Source organism: Lagenorhynchus albirostris, chromosome 5 (assembly GCF_949774975.1).
Source record: "Lagenorhynchus albirostris chromosome 5, mLagAlb1.1, whole genome shotgun sequence".
Lineage (NCBI taxonomy): Eukaryota > Metazoa > Chordata > Mammalia > Artiodactyla > Delphinidae > Lagenorhynchus > Lagenorhynchus albirostris.
Window position 1 is genome coordinate 41,186,883 of NC_083099.1, and position 17,473 is coordinate 41,204,355.

Below are 17,473 nucleotides of genomic sequence, written 5' to 3' on the forward strand. Positions count from 1 at the left end.
GGATGTCTTAGCTGTTGATGGGAAGGCAGTTTGGCTTTCTCCTTAGCACTAAATAATTGTATTATTCATTTTACAGACACGCTGAGAGTCAGCAGAAGCACATGGCCGAGAAAATGCCTGCAAAGTGAAAAGAAGCCATCCAACCAGAGGACAAGCTAGAATTTATTTTGCTTCTGTGGTTGTAAAAATGCTGTTGCTAAAGGTGGCATAGAAACAAACAAATATCAGTGTTAGTCATCGATAATGTCTGAAGCTTAACGTCCAGTGATTGGCCTTTGCTTCTTAATTTATTTTAATTTTTTTACTGTGCCACTAAATATCAGGCATTTTAATAAAATATTGTTACAAAAAATGTACAGTACTTACACCATCCCAAATCATGGTTAATCAAAGAGGGTAGTTTTAACTTTATTTTTATTTGTTTAGAGATTCTGAGTTGGAGCAGTATTTTACCATTTGACTGCTTTCATTCTTCACTGTAGTTTTAAAGAAGAACTGTAAATGACGGTGCTATCCAAGTCAAAAAATACATGCCTGCCTCGTAGTGAAGTTGTAGGTCTCTGTAATATGTATATTTTAATCAGTTTTCAACATTTTGTGAATGTTGACTACCTGAAGTTCATTTTTAGATGTGCTATTAACATTCTGTTGGATTCAGAGGGTTCCTTAAAAGTTTTATGTATAAATATGTAAAATAAAAATTAAAACTTTGTTTCATAGGATATGTCTTTTTGCTCACTAGCAAGCCCTACACTGGCTGTACTTCTTCCCTCTTCACTCTTCCTCAACTGAAATCCCCACCGGGAAGCTTTTATCAGCGAAGAAACAAAGGGCTCCGGAGAACAAGAAATGCAGGGAATCGCCAAGAAGATCGTGGAGAGTATGGGAGTGTGTGTGTGTGTGAGTGTGTGTGTGTGTGTGTGTGTGTGTGTGTGTGTGTGTGTGTGTGTGTGATCCAAAGATGACAACATCAGGCACATCAGAGCCAGCATTGTTACTGCTGAAAGTTATCAGTCTGGAATTTCAATACTTTATTATTTAATAGCTGCTGGTTTTGTCAGAGCCAATGACTGCATCCAAACTGCGTTTCCCAAATTTGCCACGTGAACAGATGATGCCTGCATTTACACTTTTCCCAAGGCCAGTTGGTGCCGTTTTTCACATTTTAACCACTTCTATTGGTCTCGTGAAGAAAAATGCCAAGTCTAAAGCAGGTTACAGACTGTTCCTCAATAGGTAGAGAGTTTCAGAAAATCGACGTAATTAGCGAATGTCCACGCAGGTATTAGAGAACCTTAAACTAAAGCTGAGATGAGCAATCAACATTCCAGAACCACCCACAGACCACCTGGTTTCACTATAAGGTCCATGATGTAATCTGAAGATAGAAGGTTAGTCAGTTTCCTTTTTTAAAAATACCCAGATAGATATTTTAAGTAATTCAGAGTTGCCAATTTTCATAGCCTTCTTCTTTTAGTAAAATAGTCCGTCTTACATTGAAACACTCATCATTTCTTTATGGGCTTCAATCAAGTTATTTTCATTCGGAATAGAAAAATAATGCAGCCCATAAATATATTTTGGTTTTCGACAGTTGGCTACGGAACAGGACAGGTTGCTCGCCACTGGGCTGAAGGGTGGAGCCCGAAGTCCTCTTTGCACCAAGGTCTCTAACTGAGCCCCGAAGTCCTGCACCAGCTGTCAGTGCTCCCCTGGGGTGACCCCAGCCCTGAAAATCTAGGCACAGCTAGTGGAGCTTTGTTGCTTCAGCTGGGTGAGAACATTGGTCACTAAGCCAGCGGTTCTCATCTTCAGTGACACAGTGGAATCACTTGGGGAACTTTAGAAACCACGGGGGCCTGGGTCCCACCCCCATAGACACTGATTTAATTGGTCCAGGATTTTTTAAAGGTCCCTTGGTGACACTAATGTAAAGAACCACTACCTTGGACTTCCTTCTTTTTTAGCTTTTCTTAAATCATTTTTTAGTATCTTTTTTTTTTCTCATTGAAATATATTCCTATTAATTTGGAACTTTGGGGGAAAGCCAACCTAGGAAGAGTGCCACGAAAATGCCTGAGCCCGAGTGAGAGTGGTAACGTGACCGAAACCTCCTACAGTGACATCTGTAACCTGAAATCCTGACGCTAAAACTCAGCCCACCAAGAAAGATGATCTTCATTTTTTAAATCCTTGCCAGAACTGCCAACTCCAATAAGAATTTAGAAATGAGTTTTCTCTTTGTCTTAAGCAATGCTGCCTCTCTGGCTTGAAATATGTTCTGAAGAAATCCATGGCCTCGAAATGCTTCAGTTGTCTGAAACCCATAATTATAAGTGAAGAGCCCTAACTCGAGAAGGAAGGAAGTGAGATTACACCCACAAGCGCCCCTCAAAACAATTCTGGGGGCAAAGCCAGCTAAAAGAAGAGCAGTTCTTCCCACCACCCCAAGACCATCAAAGGAGATTATACCAGTGTATCCATGTTCCTTTCACACTTCCCTGCCTCTGGTAGAGATGTCACCAAGTGACTCACCTCCAAGGGGATTCTTTCAAAATTGGGTCTTTCCAGCCCCTTTGATTAGCTTTTTCAGCAAGGACTGGGATTATTCCCAACAGGATTCTTATCTGCTGTAGATCACCCTTCCATACATTAATTAGCACCCTCACTAGTTTACCTGGCTGAGTTAGATGCTAGAATTCCTGAGTTAAAAAATAGGGCCACCTATCCTCCCAATTTTAAGAGAGAGGTGTAAGCAAGAATGCACAGGCTTTGGAGCCAGAAGGGACTGGGCACAATGCTGACTCTACCATCTTCCTAGTGATTTGACCTTAAGCAAGTTACTAAAGCTCTACGTTATTTTACCTTCCGCAAATAAGATCTCTTGGGATTATTCTAAAGATTGAATAAAACAGTGTCCGTGAAAGCACTGGCACCCAGTAGATACCCAATAATTGTTGACAGGAGAAGTAAATGATCACAGTTTGGGTAGAGGAGGCATTCTGTATTTTACCAGTTTCTGAGGTTTAACACATCCTTGTAGGCTTTTTCTTGTTTATTAATCATTAACTTACAAAACAGATGCTTAAGGGAAAAGTTCACTTCAATCTTCAAGCCCCCCTCCCTCCTCCAGATACTGATGTTAATACTTAGAGTGTATTCTCACACACCTTTCTCCACACTTATACAAACAGATACACACATACAGGTTTTGTGTTTCAATTTGTTTATGCAAAGGTGGGAGCACAGAAAACTCAGTGCTTTGCAACCTGCTTTGTCTGTGGACACCCTTCCAGGTCAGTACATACAGACCTAAGCCATTCTTTTTAACAGCTGTATAGTAATGCCCAGTATGCTGGAACATGCTTTTATTAGTCATTCCCTTTACTGATGGACATGAAGGATCTTCCCAGATCTCTGCCACTAAAAACAGCGATGCAATAAGCATGCTTGTACTTACATCTCCATGGGCTTTAATTCTGTGATGACCTCATTTTTTTCTTTAAACATTACTTGGTATTTGTTTAGATACTTCAAACTACAGAGAGCTAATTAAGATAGGGAAGACCAGGTGAGTCTACTGAAGAGAAGTTTAGTTTCTTAAAATTAGACCAACTCCCCTTATCTGACTAACACCAACTCATTGCTAGAGCACAGGTGTTACTTCCTTGATGCAACTGTTTCTCTCTATTACACACACACACACACACACACACACACACACACACACACACACACACACACGCACACGTGCAACTTAGCCTCCAAGGATTGTCATCTGCTTCCTGAATACAGATTTTTCTCTATTTCCTGTTTGAGGGTAGAGGCAAACCTCAACCATCTTTGTAATGATAGCCCTCAGCACAGAAGGCAGAGTTTTCTCTCGAAGAGAAACCCTGATCATTGGGACCCACCCTTTTTCTTTGCGGTACGCGGGCCTCTCACAGTTGTGGCCTCTCCCGCTGCGGAGCACAGGCTCCGGACCGCAGGCTCAGCGGACATGGCTCACGGGCCCAGCCGCTCCGCGGCATGTGGGATCTTCCCGGACCGGGGCACGAACCCGTGTCCCCTGCATCGGCAGGTGGACTCTCAACCACTGCGCCACCAGGGAAGCCTGGGATCCACCCTTTTGACACTTCCACTAGCTGGTGGACCCTACTCTTCCTGATGCCTGACACCTCTTCTCTTAGCTGCCAGAGGAGCCCCTCAGCCTGATTTTCACTCAGGTTTAATCTCATCGTTTTCAAGCTTGAAACCCCGTGACTGGCTGACGCTTCTTAAGTCCCTCCCCTCTCAAAATTTTTGATCTATGATCCTGGAGACTTTCCTTCCACAGAATGTCATCTCTGCTGTCTCTGACAGACAGCCCTATGGAGGGTATAGCTAGCCATCTACTGAAATTCATCCCTCTCCACCATGTTCTTAGTTACATAGTTGTCCCTGGGAAGTGGCTAAACAAACAGGGACTACATTTCCCACCCACCATCCATTTGCATTTAGATGTGACCCATGACCGATTTTCATCAACAGAGTGAGTGTGATGTGTCTTAATTCTAGCCAAGGCTTTGAAGAAGGGGTCTGCCTTCTCCATGGTTTCTTTTTCTCCTTGCACCAGCTGCTATCACAAGGACCTAGCAGAAGGCAGAGCCACAATATGGAAGGAGTTTGGGTCCCTGAGTCCCCTGCATGAAGAGAGCTGCCTGCTGTCCAGTAGGGTTTGCCCCATACGGTTGCAGAAGTGAGAAAAACTCTGATTATGTTTGAGCCATTATACTGCATTGACTCTCTTTGTTACCATAGCTAGCATTACCATAACTAATGCAAGTCCTTAACAAGGACAGCCATAGTCCTTTAAGAAAGAGCTGGAACACAAACCCAGGTCTCTGAAGACAAACCCTGTGTTCTTAACCACCAACCCACACTTCTAGAGGCTGTGCCTCTTCCCTCTAGAAAATCTTCTCTAGGTCAGTGACTCACCCTTTTTCACTTCATGGACCTCTTCAGTTTAGTTTAAATCCTAACCCCCAGTCTATATCTTCCTTTAGCCACTGGGGCAGAAACTGGATAAGGTCAAAATAAGATTTGTCATGAGCCAACAATCAATTCATTCCAGAAACAAGAACTTGGATTTTACTATAATGTCAGAAACACAAATATTTATCAAGTGACTACAGGAGACCACTTCGGTGTCCAACTGGAAGAGACTTGGGTGTCTGCAATCCTCAGCACGAGGCTTTGACTATTACCACCCCAGCTGAATTCTGATGCTTAGAAACGCGATTACCTTTTGCACTGACGTTCATTTATTTTTTCTAAATAGGATATGACACATTCTTATGAAGCAGGTTGATGGGTAATGAGTTTTTCAGGATATTTTAATTGAGACTTATAGTCAGTGGTTGGTATAAATTAGTATTATATTAAATAATTTATGAATTATGGTCTAGCTGTGCAGAATGAAAAGAACGTCTCACTCCTAATTTCTGAGAGTCCAAAAGGTCTTTCATTTAGTAGCCTTGGTAGGAAATGATTCACCAGGACGAATTAATTGGCCATAAGAAATGCTTTGCCCGAGCGTCCTTCTCTCTGTCCATCCCCCTATTCTATAACAATGCTCTGCCTATGTTTGTAACACGGCCCTTGTTTTTAGGACTACTGAATCCACTTCCTCACACACTGTACAAGAGCACAAGGTAGAAAAGCGATACTTAGTGAAAGGCAGTTTTATTTTCACCCTCCAGACTAGCCATTCAAACTTCCTTCATGATTATTTACTACCACAGTCTCTCTTCTTTTATATTCAATCAATACCTTATTTGCTTTCTGGCTTTGCAGAAAATAGTGGCGTGTATCCTGACTCTGGTAGTGCACAGACAAGGCTGGAAGTGAGTTCTTTAATTTTCTGCCTCATAAGGTTACTTCCTTCCAGATGTCTGTTAGTTCTCAGTAGAAATTACAGTCTGTAATGACGTGTTCTCTCACCTTATGAGGGGGCTTTTTAGGTCACAGAGCACCCCCCATGTATTAGAAATGGCATTTGAAAGACAACCAGGGGTTCACCTTGGGAGCAATTCAGATGTGAGGGTTCAAGGTGAAAACGGTGTGGACTCTTACAGGCAACAGCGAGGGAGGACTTTCCTGTTTATCACAAAGCATCCGCTTCCTCTTTCCAGTGATGTGAAGGACTCCCGTCCCTGCTGCTTAAGAAGGCTGATTTTAAGATGTGTCATTGTCTCCGATGCAAATCAGGTTGAAAATGGAACTCCAGGCGACTCTGTCAGGCTAAGTAATTTTTTTAAGGGAAGTAATAAATGCCTCAGGAGCAATAATTCGGTGTGGGGATATTTCGTATGGGAGGAATAAATCCACCTCCCTGCAGTTCTGGCTAAACTAAGAGTGGGAGGAAAACAGAACACAGGCCCTTTCGGAGTTCCCAAACAGTCTGACCGCACTGCAAGTCGGGGTGCTGGGTCTTTAGGGAGACAGCAGTTTTCACTTCCCGGACCCGAGGCCAAGAGCCGGAGAGGCGAACGTGCGGACTGGGGACGTGGACGTTTCAATGAACGGTCCAGGAAACCAGGCAGCATCTGCAGACCAGGGCGCCTCTGCTGCAGGCCTTCCCACGATGGCCACATCCTCCACGATGGCATTTTGGTGCCTGGAACCCGTTTGCCAAGCAGCTCCTGGTGCTATCGCCTCTGTGAGAGTCAGACGTAGAGAACCCCCGGTGTGCCTTTCAGGGACTTGCAGTTTCCCATGAGGATGTTATGTTCTGCAGTCCCCAGTGGGACCTGGTGAAGCTCTGAGGCAGGCCCGCCCCCAGGAGGTCTGAGGCCTAGAAGGGGTTTGGCAAAGGCAGCCTTGAAAGGGCTGAACAACTGAGGTTTTATGAGTTTTGCAAGCAATATGTAAACAATTAAAAAACCTCATTTGAGTTTCCTCTACTTCCCAAGCTGATCTGAAGGCTATCTCCCCCAAACACTCAGGCAAGAATCACTCAGGAAATGCAAATTAATGGGCTTTAGAAGGAAGGGGTAAATCCAATAATAAAAAATAAAACATAAAAGTTTAGAATTATGCCCCTTTTGGCCACACTTGAAATTTGTTGTCCATTTGCCCCTTACAAGAAAGAGTCCTAGATAAATCGTTGTCTTGAAATCTAAACTGTATCTCAAGTCTTATTTTCTTGGTCTCTTGTTTCTACTATAATCAGCCCAGTCCCCTGATTTGCATAACTGCTGTGCCAATGTAGTACCAACAATGCCCTCCCCAATCCACTAAACTAAAAAGTCTCAATGCCCACTTCCTCTTTTCAAAAGTACACACATGTGTATCACTTCCTAAATGACACTCATTGTCAAGAATTTTGGACTATAAAATCATCCAAGAGTTGTTTTTTTCTGAGACAGTTAACCGCTCCTTTAAAACATCGCAGTTGCCTTCGTATCTTAAGAGCCTCTGTACATACAAGTTGGGGCCAAATATACTCATTCATCCTCAGAATTCTGAATTTCAAAGAAAGCAGGAAGTTCACATACAAATGACTTTCATTTCAGGTGTTTGCATGGATTTTCCTCTACCACCAATTAATTGGGCAAGCAGCATTGCTTTCACATCACACCAGAAAGTGAAAACCAAATCTTAGGGCTACTTCAGATTTCTGAGACAAGTACTTATGGTCATTCCCAACTCAAAGTTACTCAGGCTTCTTGGCTCAAGATGAAAGCATTTTCATTGGGAATTCCTTTGGCTTCACTTCCAGGCCAGTCATGTAAACCATCCAAAACATAGACCAGTCTCACAACAACTGCAAGGGGGGGTGGGTGGCCAGGTCTTTATGAAAATGGTAGCTTTACCTTCCAAGTCCTGAAGCCAAGAGCACAAAAGGGTTGACCACGAGGATTTGTCCAAAGAATGGAAGAGGTATTTGATAAAACCAGTATTAGAGGCAGCTGGGAAGGGGGAAAGAAGACACTGAGGTACACCAACATGTACGTTGAGCTGTGTAGAGGGGCAAGGAGTTGGACCACTGGTTATGTACATCTCTTCCAGAGGTCACATGTGCAGACGTATTTAGGAGCCAGATTGGTAATGGAAGTAACTGAAACAAGTTGAGTCTAAAACAAAAAGGAATGATGGAGAGCACATACATACCCTGGCTAAAGGGATTCACAGCTAAATAAATGCTAGCTACACACATAACTGTTGAGCTGACCCGGCTTCCGCAAAACTTTTCTAGGATTTAAAAATATCCTGGATTCGTTGCAGAGTACATCACCTCTACTAACTAATGTTTTAGCTATACGACATTATTAGCCACCATTGAAAGTCATTCTAAGAAAGAGACCCACAAAACGTACTATTATGTTTACTGACAGAAAGATCTTATTACAACATTACACCATGACAACTTTATGAGGGCCTGGGGAGATATTCCTTTCAGGTGTCAACACCAATATTAGTCAAGTTTATCTGATGATCACTGTAAATTTTTTGACTGATAATGTTGCCCTCTTTGCTTTGGTTTCCAGGAAGCAAAGAACTAAATTTGCAGCACACCTATGAAAAATTAGTTAAGAGCTTGGGATGATGTAACTGTTAAGTGACTGTATTATCCCTATAAGTTGCCTCAAATTCTTTTGAGGAACTGAGAAAGGTGTCATAAGCAAATAAATATCTCTCTATATTTATTTATTTACATTTTATCTATATATTTACCTCTATATATTTATTTAGCCCTCTCTGGCTACCAACACCTGGAAACTTCTCACAGTGGCAGAATCTCCAGGTAGCTGCCAAAGACAGAAATCTCTTTTGTTTTAGAAGATCAAGAAAATAGAAACAAGTCCTGATGTCAACAATACCCCATCCCAAATCTCTTTTGTCTGTCCTCTCTTCCATATTTCCACTATCATGCTGTAATCAGATTCTGCTCTTGTGATCAGTGATTGCTATTGTCTTTGTATTCTCAGTGCATGTTACCATTCTTCTGGCTTCTTTGGGGATCTCTTTCCAACTCTGTGTGGTTCTGCCGGGGCTGGGAGACTTGCTGCCTACCCTCTCTATCACAGGAGTGACCCAGGCAGTCACCCCAAATGGAATACCCATTCCCCCCACCCTCCATTAATAATTGGTTCATTAATGTGCATGTGACCCCAGCAGCACCAATCAGAAGCTTCCCTGGAATTGGTATACAGATACTGGACTTGCTCAACTGAGAAAATAAGAGCCGGCAGCCCTCTTGTATACTATGTGGAGAGAGAGTTTGCATCAGAAGCTAAGGGATGGTGGGGGAGAAAGAGAAAACCTTGACGACATCCTAGAATTTGGATTTAGTCTGAAGCCAGATCCTCCCCTGGACATTTTGTTATAGCAGCCAATAATATCCCATTTTGTTCACACTAGTTCAGCCAAGTTTCTGTCAAGACTGAAAGAGTCCTGATTGTACTCCGTCTCTGATGTTATGGCCTTGTCCCTATCACCTCAACCCACCCTCCACACAACTAAGTGATCTTGTAACATTTCTAAGAAACATCTGATCTTGACATGTCCCTGCTCAATATACTAAAACCTGTCACCCACAGGATAAAATAGAAACTCTCTGCATGATGTTCAAGGCTTATTATGTGGACTGAACACCCTCAGTTACCTGAATAGGTGTTAATAATGACAATACTATGTTCTCTGGCTGAGTCAATGTTCTCTGGGCTAAGATACATTTGGGAAGAAAGTTTAGTCTTGTTGGCTTTCCTGTTGTGTGGTCTGTGATTTCTCTTGCTGACCATCAGAGTAGAACCTTGGACTGAGCCCTGAAATAGAGTTAGGTCCCTCCTTGCTAACCCTGTGATGCAGTGACACAGAAACTAACCCTATGATATTAGATCTCTCCCATGAAGTTCCCAACACTGAATCGAAACTGGGGGAAAGGGGAGACCATAGTAAAGTAGAGGTAGTAATAAGAATACCTTTCATTTATACTTTCTGGAGAACTAACCTGTTAACCTGAAAAAGTTATTGAAACTTCCCAGATGTGTCCAACTTGCCCCCAGCAAATAATCTAGACTTTTCACATTAGTTCATTATCTCGTATGATCTCAGAACATTCCTGAGAATAAGGGAAAGCAAGCAGGTGTGTTTTTTATTTTGCAGAAAGAGAAATGGACACACAGGGATTAAGAAGGGCATTTCCCAAGGCTTGACAGTAACTGTGCAGCCAGGATTAGAATGCCACACTCATAGTATTAGCCCAGTTGTCTTCAGACTTTTTGTTGGCATAGCCCCCAGAAAAATGTTCAAAACTCTGCACTCCTCATACATTTCTAAGGTGACTTCAAAATTTGTCCATCCTATATTTAAAGAACTGCAAAAAATATCAGTTCCAGAACTTTCTAAATATAAACATTTAAAAATATATCTGATGTGTCCAATGGAATGCATCTTTTAAATGTCCGATAGAGGACTTCCCTGGTAACGCAGTGGTTAAGAATCCACCTACCAATGCAGGGGACACCGGTTCGATCCCTGGTCCGGGAAGATCCCACATGCCATGGAGCAACTAAGCCCATGCGCCACAACTACTGAGCTCACGTGGCACAACTACTGAAGTCTGCGCGCCTAGAGCCCGTGCTGTGCAACAAGAGAAGCCACTGCAATGAGAAGCCTGTGCATTGCAACGAAGAGAAACTAAAGAAACCACTCACTGCAACTAGAGAAAGCCCACGTACAGCAACGAAGACCCAACACAGCCAAAACAATAATTAATTAATTAATTAATTTTTAAAAAATAAATTTAAAAAATGTCTAATAGAACTTAAATACCAAACCAATTTGAGTATCGTATCCATTTTTTTTTTTTTTTTTTGGCCACCACCATGTGGCTTGTGGGATTTTAGTTCCCCAGCCAGGGATCGAACCCAGGCCCTTAGTGTTGAGAGTGCGGAGTCCTAACCACTGGACTGCCAGGGAATTCCCTATCATATCCTGTTAAAAAAAATAAATGAGTGAGCTCTTCTTTAATTTATTTATTCTTATTCTATTCTACTTCCCCCTCAAAATTTAGTACTAATGTAATTTTAGTTTTTCAAAATGGTTTATTGATCACCCTATCAAACTTCTTTACACATAAGTGTGTATATATATATATATATATATATATATATAAATTTAAATTTTTAAGTTTCCTGTGACCATAAGGTTCTAAGTAAAAAAGTCTTCTATATTTGTTACAGTTACTATAATTAATCATTTGACTAAAACAACATACATATATTATAAACTTTGATGGACAATTATAGAATAAAAAGGGAGATTGTACTGGAAATGCACCTTTTATTGAGAGGAGGGTTTTTTTTTCCCCAATTCATTCATGTATCTGTCAATGAATATTACTTATTGACAGAATGAGACAGAGTTCTCCATAATTTCTATTCCCATTATTGTATTTATAGATGTAAATCTTGGAAAAATCCTGTTCATAATTAAGTAGGTGGGAATGGAAAGACCCTTGTACAGTGACATCAATCAATTCTTTGAGTTCCCTTTGAATTATATGCCAAAAACATGTTGTGATCTACCATCAAAAATTATTTTTAGTCATCTTTCAGATGACAACTCCATTAGTTCTTGAATTTTGTGACAGCAAAGTATTGGAAACCACTTGACTTGCAAAAATATATTAACTAGTCATTAGAGCCATTTACTGTCTCATACCTGTCCCTAGACCTCCCAGAGTTTCTTCATAGGTGTTTTTTTTAACCACCTGGGGGAATGCATCTCAGTAAGACTGGAGAGAAAAGCCGTTCATTTGTGGAGTAAGAGAAGAAGGATTGTAAAACGGAAGATGGAAAAGAAACCAGCAGGACAGGTTTCTCAGTGCATTCTCAGGCAGGTCAGCTTTGAGGAATAACTCATACAGAAGTTGAGGATCTGGAAATTGATTCCCCTAAAGCTATCCATCCCATCCATCTCTTGGAAAGTCTTTGTAACCTCTTTTTGGATAGGCATACTGCAGTTTGAAGACCACTGTGTTAGCGTCTATCATCTTTTAAAATATCCTTCAAACTTGTGACCCATCCTTACACCTTGTATTTCAATCACCAATAATATGTTGGGCATTCTTCCAGTTACTGGACATACAACAATCAATAAAAGAGACAAAATTCCTGCCTTCCATGCTAGATGAGGAGATAGACAATAAATTATGAGTTTGACTCCATTTTACACTGAGTGTGACAATGACATGGACATGCATGGCAGTGCCAGAAATAGAAAGCTGATCTTGGAACACAGCTGTCTTGTCTCCTTTGTAGCCTGCAAGGGCAGAGGATACTGTGACCTTTGTCCTAAGTTTCCCCAGCACGAAGCAAAATGCCAGCCACATAATAGGCCCCTTCATACAAATTTGTCTAATTAATTGAGTGAAGTTGCAAGTCAAAGAAATTGTATTTATCTTTCCAAAGTGTCTGACACAATTGTCCTTTAAAGGAGGAATACTGTAGAACCATTCCTAAAATCAAAGCATTTTTAGATCCAAAAGGAAACTCAGTAACCACCTGATCCCATTTCTCCTTTTCTTTTTTTTTTTAAGCAATTGTTTATTTTCCATCGACCTTATTTCCATCTTCTGTTTAAGAGCAGCTTTGAGACCACTCTGGCTGTTTCTCCCCATTTAGTGGTCTGAGCAGCGGCGGCAGACCGGCCTTCAGAGGCTGACTGCGCGCCGCGGTCCTTCCGGAGGAGCTGCTGGAAGGTGCTGAGGCCACCTGCGCCTTCAGACCCGTCTGCAACCTCGGGTTGAGTAGCAATAAGTTCGAGACCTGGAGCGGCTCATTCACCCCGAAATTCCTCCGGGGTCTCAGCCTTTTCAGCAGCCGCCTGCTCTTCCTTTTCAGTCTCTTCACGATCCCTGTAGAAGCAGAGACACGACCTGACTTCCCACGAGCGCGCACCGGAGATGGAGCCGCGCAGGCGCACAATCCCCAGGCCAGCACCACCACATCAGACCCGCCGGGAGCTCCCCTCGTGCTGAAGGGATGGCAGCGTCCACACAGCGCAGGGACCATAAGACGCCTCTGTGAGGCTGGTGGTCACCCCTGATAACCGCACAACACACAGCGGAAGGCTGCCTGGATCCGGTTAGTGAAGCTGCCAGGAGTGGATGGAGCACCTGCAACAGAGAGGCTCCCGTGGCAGCAGCAAACTTCAGCACAGATCGCTGGCCCGCGTTCCTGGAGGGTATGACACTGGCGTCTGCTGGGTTTTCAATGTCGACAATGGCACGAGCTGCTGGCAGAAGCTTCTCCCGGGTTCTCTTCAGATTTATGAGGTAACGCCATCACTTTTCCTTTTGTAGATGTCCTGTTCCATTTGGAAGCCAGGTTGGTGCCGCCTAAGTGGGCTCCGCTGTGAGGGATTTGAGGACACGCTCCTCCTTCATTTGCAGGACATCAAGGGCTCCGGTTATTGTGAAATTTTCCCTGTAAGTTACAAGGGGGAGCCCAGAACAACGCCGCCATATGGACCCCTCTCTGGCTAGTGTGGAAAGACTATTTTGCCTTTCCTTGAAGAAGAAAAGGTAAGCCTGGAAAGGGGAAGCAACTTGTCAAGGTCATGAATCTAGTCAGTGACAGATGCTGTATTTGTGGCCAGTGGAAATTTTCTGGATACCTTCAATCCAGGCAAATTCTGCATCCAGTTTCCTTTAACGTTGCCCCAGTTTGATAGTTGCCACTGAGAAATGTCCCTGCCCCATACGCATGTAACCTCCCAACGAAACCTTAGTGTCTATATAAAAAGTGAAATAAGAAAATGTTTCTCCCTTTATTTCATGAATTCCCTTGGAATTCACAAAAAAATATATATATATCATAACAGAAACAATTGGTCAGTTGGGTCATTTAGAGTGGCTACTTCTACAACCCAAAATGTGGTTCCTGGTTTTTAGCTTGGAGAGTATGAATGGATCTTCTAATGAATGGGAGTCTTGTACAGTTTCACTGTGAATTTAATATCTGTAAATGGAGCCCCAAGGCCAAATTTCCCATAAAGGGTTAGCAGGATTATTGGTCAGGAAGATTCCTTAGACAGAGAAATAACAGTTCAAGTGGAAATGCAGTTGCTTCTGTTCTGAAGCCTCTGGGGTAAGTCCTTGGGGTGGGTGCTGCCCCTACTAGAGGGAAGTCCCTGGTAGCTGAATAGAGGTTCCAAGTAAAAGAAAGAAAGAGTTGTTTTATGACCCTGGCACAAAATGGAAACCAAGCAAGTAAATAAAGGAAGAGTTTCTGAGAGAAGAAGTTGTGGGTTTGGTTTCTGGGTGTGTCACCAGTGGTTTCACTTTGCATTTCTGTGGCATTTGATTGAAGTGATATACTGTGAGAAGTTTCTGCCCCTGGCTTTCCAATAAGAAACCCTGGAAACCACACTCAAGGGTAGGGACCAATGAAACCCAAAGAAGAGATCACTTCATAGCTATCCTTCAACCTCCACTGATGACTCTCAGGTAATGAGCTCCATCCCCATGCTCTCTTTCGTGTCCTAAGCTGGATTTCTCACTCCCCTCTGGAAGTCTTTATTTGAAGGTTCCCAAAACATCTCATATGGACCCCTCTCTGACTAGCACAGAAAGACCATTTTGCCTTTTCTTGAAGAAGAAAATTTAAGCCTGGAAAAGTGAAGCAACTTCTCAAGGTCACGAATCTAGTCGGTGACAGACGCTGTATTTGTGTCCAGTGGGAAAATCTCTAGACACCTTCAATCCAGGCAAATTATCTTCATTATCTTTGCCCCTGAAACTGCTCCTTCTCCTATTTTCTCTTGTTCAGAAAACAGCCCTACCATTTATCCAGGTACCCCAGTCTGAAACTTGGAACTTCTTCTTGACTCTTTCTCTGAAACCACTTCAAATTCAAATTCATCATCAGGTCCTGTCATGGCTGCCTTCTAAATAAATTTCACACCTTGCTCGTCCTCAGCAGGCCTAGGGCCAATGCCTCACTGGAGTGAGTCACCAGTTCTTACCAGGGCTGCTATGAAAACCTCCTCCCCAGAGTCCCAGCCTCCACGAAGTTCCCTCCAATCCATCCACCACATCATTCCTCATGCTTTTTCAGAAAAGCAAATCCAATTACCTACCTTTCCACTCTGCAAAGTCCTTCAGTGGCTCTGGCCACAGAGGCATCTATGAAATATGAAACAAGGAGGAAACCTATAAGTCTGGATGCGTGAGCAGGAATTCTAGCCCTGCTACTCATCTTGGGCGAGTCACTTGTCCTGTATGAGCCTCCATTTCCTTACCCATAATATAAGGTATTTTGAACTAGGACAATAGATTTAAACTTTTTAGTCCAGGGTCAACAGTAAGAAATACATTTAAACCATCACACACAGAGACACTTATGCATAAACACATAGCACACACAAAAATGCACACACAAAAAACACATATATGCACATGCAGGCCACACGTATACACACACGAACTCACCTGCTACACACAAATACACGTATGTACACACAAATCATATTGTAAAACACAAAGTTCCCCGATATGAAATGTAGTCTTTCTAGGTACAATGTACTCTGATACTTTTTATCCATATTATTTAATTTTTAAATTTTTAATGATTGAAGTAATGCTAGTTGTGACCCACAAAACTGATGACAGGACTCACTAGGAGGCTGAAACCTGCTGTTAAACACTGAGCTACATAATTTCTAAGTTTCCTTCTAACTCTGAAGATGTAGGTGGGCCAAGTCAGAAAAAAGAAGAGCTTCCAGAATATAAGAAAGGTTAGGAAGAATTCCTTCAAACTAATAAAACCCTGGGCACAATAGCCTTTCCATGTCCCCTGTTCATTGTTTGTAGGAAAAAGCCTTCAGCCTCTTAGACCTTCCCTGATTTCCAAAGGACAGATTCAAACAGGTACTCATTAGGGAGTGAAGGAAGGCAGAAAGAAACAATAGTACTGCAATGCGACAAGGTCCTGGTTCCTCCTGGGGTGGGGTGGGGGATTGGGGGAGAACAATCTGATATATATCTCTGAATTCTTCTACAGAAACTAAGGCCTCCACGCAGGTGGAGAACGGTAGCTTCAGGCTGAGCACAAGTATGTGGACCCCAGACAGATCGGAACCAGAAGGCTGATGACTGAGATTCCTGGAACACCACCTAGCTACCTCACCACTAACCAATCAGAGGAAGGTTACACATTCTGCAGCCCTCCCCCCAAATTTTGCCCATAAAAACTTCTTCCCTGAAACACAGGCAGGAGTTCAGGTCTTTGGAGCACAAGCCACCTGCTCTCCCTGCTCGGACCTTCAATAGACCTTTCTCTGCTCCAAACTCCGACATTTCGATTTCTTTGCCCTCACTGTGCTGGGCACACGAACTTTCATTCAACAACACTAATACCATGAAAACACTCACTTCATCACAAGGTAGTCCCATATCCTAGTCAACAGCTCACTATTTTGCTAATTGCAAATATGGAAACCACAGACACCAGTTAAAAATTAACCACAGACCTCAGTTAAAAATTGTGTAATTGGCTTCACGATAGTATCCACAATTCCCCATTTCTTTAGGCAGCCAGTCCCTTTTCAAACAACACACAGAAAGTGTGGGGAACAGCTTAACTTTAGCTTAATAATTATCTTGCAGACCATTCTACTCATATATCTATAGTCAGATGCATCTCTTTCTTAATGGCTACATAGGATTCCATTTTATGAATTGAGCCTAATGTAACTAATTCCTTATTGATGGCCATTTCTACTACACTACAAACATCCTAGAAGTGAAATTCCAAAAACAAAGAATATATGCAGCTGTCATGTGATAGGTATGGCCAAGTTATCTTCCACGGAAACTTTACCAGCTTACACCCTACTTACCAAGTATGAGTGCCAGTTACCCCAGATCCTTGCCAACATTTGTTTGAGAATCAGCCACATGGATTCAAATATCAGCTTCTGCTTGATGTATGTGACCTTGAACAAGTTGCTGAACAACTCTGAGCCTCGGTTTCCCTCCTTTTGGCAAAACCCACAAGGTTGTTATGAGGATTAAATGCAATACTAAATGCAGTAGATCTTTTATAAATTATCAGGTGTGGTTGGCTGCATCTTTTTTTCCCAGCCCCATCCCAGTAATACCAATATAATATTTAACTTTAACATACTATTGTATGTTAACTTACAACCGTAACAGTGTACATTCCTTGAGGGTAGTCAAATTTAAACAGCATGCCTCCTAGCTTCTGTGGCAAACCTCTGTGCTCAATAAACGTTGACACATCATGAGCTCACATCTTTTTTTTAAATATCTGGTTTTCAAGTGAGTCTTGCTTATTGATGATCTTGGGTATTTAAAGTCTTCCAAGTTCTTCTGCAGGACAGAAAGTGCTGAAGAACTCATTGTAGATGATGAATATCTATCACCAAAAATAATTAATTATTGTTCTGACAGAAGTTGGTT

General features: G+C 42.3%; 1 protein-coding gene across 8 annotated transcripts in view; it reads left to right on the forward strand.

Annotated features, from left to right (window-relative positions):
• Window positions 1–717, forward strand: part of SCHIP1 (schwannomin interacting protein 1) — a 123,789-nt gene extending 123,072 nt beyond the window's left edge. For all 8 annotated transcript variants that reach the window (XM_060149914.1, XM_060149909.1, XM_060149908.1 and 5 more), the window contains one exon: window positions 77–717. In XM_060149914.1, coding sequence (XP_060005897.1) covers window positions 77–128 — 52 coding nt within the window. In that variant the 3' untranslated portion in view covers window positions 129–717. The remainder of the gene's footprint in view (window positions 1–76) is intronic.
• The last annotated feature ends 16,756 nt before the right edge of the window (window positions 718–17,473 follow it).